This window comes from Lactuca saligna, chromosome 5, assembly GCF_052625555.1.
Source record: "Lactuca saligna cultivar CGN05327 chromosome 5, ASM5262555v1, whole genome shotgun sequence".
Taxonomy (NCBI): domain Eukaryota; kingdom Viridiplantae; phylum Streptophyta; class Magnoliopsida; order Asterales; family Asteraceae; genus Lactuca; species Lactuca saligna.
Window position 1 is genome coordinate 120,861,184 of NC_136421.1, and position 10,102 is coordinate 120,871,285.

The following is a 10,102-nucleotide window of genomic DNA, read 5'->3' on the forward strand; positions in this document are numbered from 1 at the left end:
ATCAGACCTTCAAGAACACAAACAAAAAACATTTATGTCGGTTTTTAGATCTGATGAAGAACAAGAACACAAATATGATGAAGAACACGAACACAACCCAAAGTCATCTTCAATAGTTCAAGAACATACAAACACTCATGATTCTCGATTTCTTATACGAACTTGATTTCAGATTCGAGTTCAATGTCTTCTTGAACAAAAATGGAAACATGATTTTCGAGCTTCAAACTTTTCACATAAACACTTCTAGATTCGAGTTCAGAACAGTGTGTTCTTGAACAAAAATGGAAACTTGATTTCAAACTATAACTCAAAAACATAAGTTCACTCGAAGATCTTTTGATTTCTAGGAAGAAGATGAATACAAACATACATCGATGAACTCGTTTTTTTGTGGTCTATTTGTTCTTGAAGATGGTCAGATTTGGGTTGAAGTGGTTGAAGGATTTATGGGTTTATGATTTTTGGGTCGAAGGGTTTAAAGGGATGAACATGATTGTGTATGTGTTTTCTGATCTAAAAAACCAACACATACACACCGATTGAAGGGTTGGAGAATTTTTGTTCAGATCCACCAAACACACACACTCACACACAAATCCGAAAACATTTTTGATGAACTCATTTTTCAAATCTAGTTGTTCTTGAAGATGTTCAATATGAGTTGAAGGGTTGAAGAATTTCTTGAGGAAAACACATGAATCTAGGTGTTTTTTGTTTATGTATGTGTTTTTTTAGCATTTTTTATCAGAGACTCGTCGAAAAAGATGATCGGAGTCTCACCGGAGCTCTCAAGAACGCCGGAAACCGGCTAAACCTCCAATAGTAGGTCATAAGGATGTTTTTGAAGAGTTTAACAAGTTCAATTGGAAATTTGGACAAAAATAAAGTCAATGACTAAATGTATACAAACCTAAAAATATGTTATCCTTTTAAATCATTATCTCTATTGATAATGTTTTAAAATTATTGTTCAATGACAAAAAAGCATATGCATTAAAAAATATTATTAACTTTATTTAATAAAATGATAATTGTAGTTTTTTGTTGCATTTAATTCGATTATAATTACATATAATTTGATAGTGATTAACCAATAATGAAGAGTATTTTAGTAAAAATAATATTTATTTTTAAAAATAGACCATTAACTTAAGACAAATAAAAAATAAAACATAAACTATTAATATGGACGTTAAAAATAATAAAAAACAAAGTGTCAGGGGATATTAATTCCTGCCTTCAATCTGCAAACTGAATGTTACTCGCTACTTAATTAATTCGTTACCGATTAATTTTGAGCATCTCTGTACACAATAATGTTGTAAAGCTACACGATTAAACTAACAGCGGTAAAATGGCTGATGGGAATAGTCATTTACTTTAGGGAACAGGAAAAAGAAGACTAGAATGGCTTTTAATTGAAGTCAGCATATTCCATGTCTTTCTAGAATAATGTGAGACTGTTGTAAACAGTGAAAAACGTGTTAAAATGCTCAAGATGTCTTATTCCCTTTTGGGAGAGGCCTATTTAAAACGATCAAACGAAGTAGAGGAATATCTGCAAAACAAAGGCAAGAAAAGATAGCCATGGACGCAAAAAGCATCCTACACATGAACAATGGCAATGGGGAATCAAGCTATGCCAGCAACTCGACTGTTGCAGTATATCTCTTACCCTTTCTGTCAAGATTAGTTGCACGTATTAAAAAAATGGTTGTTTTAAATCCTACTTCTCTCCCTGATCATATATCCGCACATGTATTAATTTGGAGAGAAAATACTTAAATCCTCCGGTTATATTTGACTGTTACAACTTAACTTATTTTATTAGTTTTTTTAGGTTGTGTTTGTAAAGCCAAAAAAAAGTTTACATTTCAGTGATTTTTGGAAATTCTTATAATTTTTCCCTTTAAAATAACATGCACACATACACTGCCAAAAAAAAAGACCGTCACCAAGATTTGTAGTTTAATTTGTGCTTGTTTAGGTGAGTATATTTCTATTCTTCAATATTTTATTTTTGTATTTTTGTGCATCTTTGCTTGGATTTTTTTTTAATTTTTTTATTTTCTCCAACTTGTAAGATAACATGTTGAAAGCAAAAAAATCCTTTAAGCATATATATATGGACTTCAATCAGATTATATATATATATATATATATATATATATATATATATATATATATATATAGGTTCAGGTTTATTTGAGAGCATTCTAATTTTTTGAGACCCTGACACCAAATCTAAAAGTAATTTTAAAATGTAAATAAATGGAAAAATCCAAAAAAAAAAAATTTTGAATATTATTTTCAGAACTTGAATTAAGTAAAAAAAATTTAAAAAAATTAAAAAAAAAAACTCTGTTTTTTTATTTAACAATACGTGAAATATTCTAAATAGAATATTACACTGACATATTCTAAAAAATAATTTTAAAATGCAAAATAAATGGAAAAATCTAAAAATTCTTTTTTTTAAATATTATTTTCGGAATTTGAATTAACTAAAAAAAATTTAAAAAAAATATGTTTTTTTGAAAAATACGTGAACTATTCTAAATAAAATATTACACTGTACATATTCTAAAAAAAAATAAATTGCAAAATAAATGGAAAAATCAAAAAATTCTTTTTTTAAATATTATTTTTGGAACTTGAATTAACTAAAAAAATTAAATTAAAAAAAAATAAAAAACATAAAAAAATGCATCTTACGGTCTCACAAAAATATAGGTGGTCTCAAATAAACCTAACATTATATATATATATATATATATATATATATATATATATATATATATATATATATATATATATATATATATATATATATATATATATATATATGAATGAGTTCTATGGAAAACAAATAAGTAGGGCAACATCTACCGGAACCAATAATCAAATGACACGTGTCCATTTCTTTCTTCACAAGTAATGTATTGTGGAAGTGATGTGTTGTTATTTTTTCATTGGTTCAAATATGTGTTGCCCTAATCATTCATTTTCCATATAACTCTTCCCTATATATATATATATATATATATATATATATATATATATATATATATATATATATATATATATATATATATATATATATATATATATATATATATATATATATATATATATATATATATATATATATGGTTAGGTTCATGTGAGACAGATTAATTTTGTGAAAGACTGTGAGATGCATTTTTTTATTTTTTTTATTTTTTTTAGTTAATTCAAATTTCGAAAATAATATTTAAAAAAATAATTTTTGGATTTTTCCATTTATTTTTCATTTCAAAATTATTTTTTAGAATACGTACAATGTAATATTCTATTATAATATTTCACGTATTTAAAAAAGAAAAACGAGATTTTTTTTAGTTAACTCAAGTTCGAAAAATAATATTTAAAAAAAGAATTTCAAGATTTTTTCATTTATTTTGCATTTTAAAATTATTTTTTAGAATATGTACAATGTAATATTCTATTAGAATATTTCACGTATTTTTTTAAAAAAATGGGATTTTTTATATTTTATATTTTATTTTTTTTAGTTAATTCAAGTTCCGAAAATAATATTTAAAAAAAGAATTTTTAGATTTTTCCATTTATTTTGCATTTTAAAATTATTTTTTAGAATATGTACAGCGTAATATTTCATTAGAATATTTCACGTATTTTAAAAAAAATGGGATTTATATATATATATATATATATATATATATATATATATATATATATATATATATATATATATATATATATATATATATATATATATATATATATATATATATATATATATATATATATGGGATTCATGAAGGCAAAATAATTTGATTTTTTTACCAATTTGAAGATTTAAGAAATTTTATTTGAACATAAATAATATGATTATAATATGAGATGCAAAATATTTATGATAATATTAATACAAATAATTTTAAATAAACTCAATATCATATTCGGAGAATTATTAGTTAATACTTACGTTAACATAATAAAATATATTATATATTTGTTTTATAATGTTGAATGACAATTGCAAATTATTATTATTATTATTTTCTTTAATTCTATATCTTTTTAGAACTTTATTAGCTAGTTTTATTATATGTTATTTTTTTATTAGCTAGCTTATCAGCTAGCTAGCCGGTTGATTTTTAGTCATCATTTAGTTTTTCATCTAACATTTTTCTTTTATCTACTCTTCCAATCATAATCTTAAAAATGAGTGTGTGATGGTATGTTAATATTTTTTTTCTAGGAAAGTGCAATGTGGAAAGCTCTGCCAATTTTAAATAATACAATCAAGGAAATGGCTAATCGTGACATCATCTTCATACATTGTTTCAAAATGGCAGATCTAGGATGTTCCTCAAGCACAAATTCACTACTTGTTGCATCTAATGTTATCAATATAATTAATGGCCTATGTGAAGAAAAAAATCGTAGAACACCTCAATTTGAATTGTACTTAAATGACCTTTTCGAAAACGATTTCAATACCCTTTTCAAAATGTTACCAAAATTTTATTCCGACCTTAAGAAAGAGAATGGAGAAAACTTTGGCCTTTGTTTCGTTTCAGCTACTCCTGGTTCATTCTATGGTAGACTATTTCCAGACAAAAGTTTGCACCTTGTTCGTTCGACTTATGGTATTCATTGGCTTTCCCAGGTTTGCATAATATCCACCTTTATGATACTAACAATTTTCACACACACACACACATATATATATATATATATATATATATATATATATATATATATATATATATATATATATATATATATATATATATATATATATATATATATATATATATATATATATATATATATATATATATATATATATATGATACCATCTGAATTTGTAGAGACAAAGTGACGTGTTCTGACCAAACATTTTCACGTGTCAAAACATTTAAAAATAATATGAAGTAAATGAAAATTTGAAAAAAAAAATATACTTTTCTAAACTTTTTATTTCAACCAAAAAAATTTAAAATTTAAAATAAAACTATTAAAGAAAATAAATTCCATATTTAATATAATGTATATCGGAAACTCTGTATGTAGAATATTAGGCATGAAAATATATTATGTTTTAAAATATATAAAATATTACATATGATATATTTATAAGAATAAGATTATACATAAATTATGTTAGAATATATAAAATATTATACATAGATGATGAATTTTGAGACAAATAGATGTGTTCTTAATCCTACATTTTTGGGTGTCAAAAAATTTAAAAATAATAAAAAATTGATTGTATTAATTTTTCGAAACATTGAAGTAATAAAAAAACTAAAAATACTAAATAAACAAACGATTTGAAAAAAAAAAAAGCATTACCCATGAGGAAAAATATAGGATATTACCTACATATGTGCGGAAAATTATGAGTAAATATACAAACGAAGTCAGAATATATAAAACAAAAAATTAGGACAATGACTTTTGTAGTTTATTTTTGAAACAAAAGCTTTCGAATAAAATAAATAGATATATCTATTTAACTTTTGACATTCGAATAAAATAAATAGATATATTTATTTACATTTATTTATTTTTTTGAAACAAAAGCTTTCGAATAAAATACACTTTAATTTCATTTTTTTTAGTCATTATTATAAAAACATATACAAACCAAACAAAAAATATTCATCTCATCTCAACCAAATACATAATAGCTTCAAATTTGTTTCAATTTCAATTCGTCTGATAAATTTTATTCCTTTCAATATTATTTTGCAACTAAACGCCATCAAATGTTCGTATTAATAGAGTATATTTTTCAATTTAGACATTCATCAATGACCATATTGCCATGTGTTGGTTTGTAGAAATTGTCCTTTGCTTGTAAAAATTAGTTTGTGTGTATTTATGGACTTCTTTTTAGGGTTTAAATCATTTGTTGTCATTTAAGTTTTTGATTTTTTTGATAGTTTGATCTTTGAACTCTATTTAAGTTTTAAAATTTCAGTAGATTTTTAGTTTTCTACTTATTTAGTCACATAACTTTTCGTTTAATCATTTAACTTTTGATTTTGTACTCATTTAGTTTTCTAACTTTTAAAATTGTGTTTATTTACTTATCTAACTTTTAAAATTGTGCTCAGTTATATAACTTTATTTTAGAAGTTTAATAATTAAATGAACACAAATTCAAAAATTAAATAACTAAATGAGCATAAATCCAAAAATTAAGTTTACAAACAAAAAATTAGATGATTAAATAAGTAGAAAACCAAACGGTAAATGACCAAAATTGATTTTTTTTTTTTTTTTCTTTTACAACCATTCGATTGTCAATGCAACCATTAAACTATAATCCACATTTGCAACCGAATTGTCCGAATTGTAGGTACAGATTATTAAACTTAAAGCATATATACATTCTCAATGTTGTCTTTATGGTGGGTTTTCATTAGTATTTATTTAAATTATTACATGGTATTGTCGTTACTAAAACTACCAATATTTTTTTTTACCACCAAGGAAATCAGAAATGAAATATGTAAGATCCATTAGCCTTCAAAATCATTTCCCATTTTAAATTAAAAAATCCATTTATAATCCATATAAATTGTTCCAAGAAATACGGTTGCATACATTTGTTTGTAGGTTTCGAATCCAACTAACCAATTAAGATCATTTTTTGGTTATCTGATACACTTACATATAATTTATTCAAACTACTTTGAATATTGAGTTAGACCGGAGTGTGTGCCACACTCCCTCTTTTTACCGTAGTTTTTTTACAACACCGAAGGGGTGGAGAATTAGGGAAAAGAGAGAGAAAGAAGAGAGATAGAGAGACAGACGAAGAGATAGAGAGAAAGGGAGCGTTCCCAATTTTTGCCACACTTCCAAACTGCACTTCCAAAACCATATAGAAGGGGCGGTGTTTCAGTGCCACATCAGCTGAAACCGCACCCCACGCCACCCAGCTTTATAATCACCTTAATGCTTGATATGATAGGTTCCTGTTGCCGTTGAAAACAACACATCCAATATATACATTGCCAAATCAAGTCCACCAAATGTGATTAAAGCATATCAAAATCAATTTGATACTGACTTTAGAACCTTTTTACAACTGCGCTCTGAAGAAGTAATAAAGGGTGGATGCATGGTGTTAACAATTCTTGGCCGGAGTATTAATGATCCAACCAATGATGATTGTTGCAGTTTTTGGGAGTTACTAGCACAATCACTTGTGGATATGCTCAAAGAGGTATAGCTTTCTTATATGCACTAATAAGTTATTTATATTTGTAATTCCGTAATTAACTATTAGTATTTGCTTAAACAAACACTACAGGGTCTCATCCAGGAATCAGAATTGAACGCATTTAATGTGCCATATTATAGTCCATGTGAGGATGAAGTTAGGAATGTCGTACATAGTGAAGGATCATTTTTCCTTGATAACCTGAGTGTTTTTCAAATCAACTGGGATCCACATGACACAGATTATACAAATATGAAAGATTTTGAGGAGCCCAGCCACATCCATGGCAAAACCACTGCAAAAATCATGAGAGCTGTTACGGAACCACTGTTAACATCTCATTTTGGAAGTTCCATAATTGATGTCCTGTTTGAGAAGTATGAAAAGCGTGTGGCACTACATCTTGCTTACAAAAAAACAAGGCACTTTAATATAGTCATTGCATTGTCTAGAAAATAAAATTATTTATTTGGTCATTTCAACTTTTCTTATTGTAATCTATTAAAAATAAGCATAATCCAACTTCTTCGAAATTATATTTACCTTGATCATGTTGCCATTGTATGCATTTGGGTATTATCCATGTATTAAAAATATAAGTTAGGGCTTAGGGCCTTATTTTTTAAGGGGGGGGGGGGGGGGGGGGGGGGGGGGCACTTAATCCGAATTCTCTAATTTCCATTTGTTTCTTCCTGGCTTCTGCATTCGCTGATACGCATCGGGCGCCTGAAATCAAAAGCAACGATCACACTTCTTTTTTCCTTCTCCATTCTCGCAGACTCGCACTCTGAATATCTGATTGACTAATACCCCATTCTTGATTCTAGTAAGCTTCTGCAAAATCGATTCTTGAACTGCTAAACACTGAAAGAAAGGTTGAACCTTTAAATAGTTTCTGTTCTTCTTCCTCCTCCATTCTCGACTACTATGAAGACTGATGAATTTCTCTAATGATTAAGGTGTATGCTGTGTTTTTTCACTTGATTTTTCCATTATCTGATTATCTGTTAGGGTTAATAGTCAGTTTTTCCATTATCTGTTTTCACTTGATACCTTTTATTCTCGATTTCTTTGTTGCTGTTTGATTTTTGATTTTTAGAGTTGGTGTTTCCATTCATTTTTTGTGTTGCTGGTAAACTGAATCTTAATTTGTTTACTTTTTGTCAAGGTATTACAATATTTACATGATTTGATAAACTAAACCGGTAAATCTTAATTTGTTTACATCTTGTGAATTGTGTTTTTGTGAATTTGTTTTTACCGAATTTGTCATGGTCTTCTATTTGATTCATGAATAGAATATGACTACTGTTTTATATAAAATGTTTCTTTTATTAGAATATTAAATAGAAATACTTGGGTATGCAAGTCAAATAGGGAAAATGCTTCTCGTGTTATACACAGTCTAAGGAATGTTGGTTATTGTCTGTTGATCGATTTTTATGTATGTGGCTAGCTTGTTCAATGGTTTTTGTGTTGAGTTGTGCATTTTTGAGTTAAAATAATCCTGTAAGCTTGAGTTTTCCTTTTAATTAAAACACTACAAGTTTAAACAAACAGAAAAAAAAGACAATCGTCACATTTAAATTTGTTTTTATTACAAAATATAGAATCAGGGTTAGAACGACAAGACCCCAAGTTTTTGGTTCGCTTAGAGCCCCTAATCTGGTTGAGTCGCCCCTGAACCCTATATAAAATAGGATACATGAAAGACCTAATTTAAAGCCTAAAGGGATTAGGCCTAAATGCTAATCACTAACATCCCCCCCTCCCCCCCCCCCCCCCCCCCCCCCGCACACACACATAGTTTGATCGGGAGGAGACAACTAAACCGGAAAAACAAAAACACAAAACATAACATAAATGAAGATAGCGGCGTTGACTGAGCTCTAGCGATAACGGTTAACAATAACAAATCGCTGGAGAAGGAGAGAGAAGAAGCAGTGGCCAGTGGTGGTTCCTTTTTATAAGAAGAGAGGAGTGGCGACGATGACGATCATCGAGTCGGCGACAGAGAAGTCTGAGAAAACAACAAGAAAGAAACAAGGCTCAAGTTGCGGCGGACGAAGCTTATTCCAACTGACTTCTGAAGAAAAGGTAAGTTGAGGAGAAGGTAGAAAACTTACAGGTAGGAGCCATCCGACGAGGAGACATAAGCAAACAAGGGTGTAACACCCGAATGTTGGTATGTATTTAATTCAAGAAAACTTCATGTTTTACCCAGGGACTCGACGAGTTGGAGGCCCAACAGTTGAGTCTAAACTCTCTCCGGGATCTGGGTTACGAGGCTTAACACAACTTACCTTCAGACTTCATTCAAGTATTCTTGACTGCGGAGGTTATTCTGTGGTTCTTGGCATTCTAGTATTCACTTCTAAGAATGCAGTCTATCGTCTACAGGGCGACGGTGACTCCTTCCATGTGGGGAGGCAGAGTGTCCTAGGCACTATTCGTTAGTCGTAGGGTAGACGAAGTGCCTGAGCAGTGCGAGCATCTTCTGTAACTACTCTTCTGGTGGTTCTGAGTTTCCTTGATTTAAATTAAGTCTAGAAGTATAGGGTTCCATCTCTCGGAACTTCAAATTTTCTCATCCACTCTTCTCAGAGATTATCTTATCACAGTTTTCAAGTTTCTGGAATATCTGCTGAGATGCTTAATTCGCGGGAATAAGCGTGAATGGATGGTCGTAGTCAATGTCCTTGACTCTTACGACTCAAACTTCTTTACCAACTGAGGGTGTTGGCTACTTCATTAGCTTAACTGGGATGACAACAATTTTGGATTTGTGGTCATTTTAGTAGCTCACCCGTTGTGGTTCACTAGACTCTAGTCCCTTTTCTATGGGAT

General features: G+C 28.6%; 1 protein-coding gene across 1 annotated transcript; it reads left to right on the forward strand.

Annotated features, from left to right (window-relative positions):
* Positions 1-1,259: 1,259 nt before the first annotated feature.
* Positions 1,260-7,791, forward strand: LOC144997054 (benzoate carboxyl methyltransferase-like). The gene is made up of 4 exons (XM_078956875.1): positions 1,260-1,665; positions 4,271-4,681; positions 7,004-7,258; positions 7,346-7,791. The coding sequence occupies exons 1-4, from the start codon at positions 1,591-1,593 to the stop codon at positions 7,712-7,714; spliced, it is 1,110 nt and encodes a 369-aa protein (XP_078813001.1). The 5' UTR covers positions 1,260-1,590; the 3' UTR covers positions 7,715-7,791.
* The last annotated feature ends 2,311 nt before the right edge of the window (positions 7,792-10,102 follow it).

Coding starts and splice junctions, on each gene's coding strand:
- LOC144997054 (XM_078956875.1), top strand. CDS start 1,591: ATGGACGCAAAAAGCATCCTACACATGAACAATGGCAATGGGGAATCA. Junction 4,682..7,003: donor GTATTCATTGGCTTTCCCAG/GTTTGCATAATA, acceptor TTGATATGATAG/GTTCCTGTTGCCGTTGAAAA. Junction 7,259..7,345: donor TTGTGGATATGCTCAAAGAG/GTATAGCTTTCT, acceptor CAAACACTACAG/GGTCTCATCCAGGAATCAGA.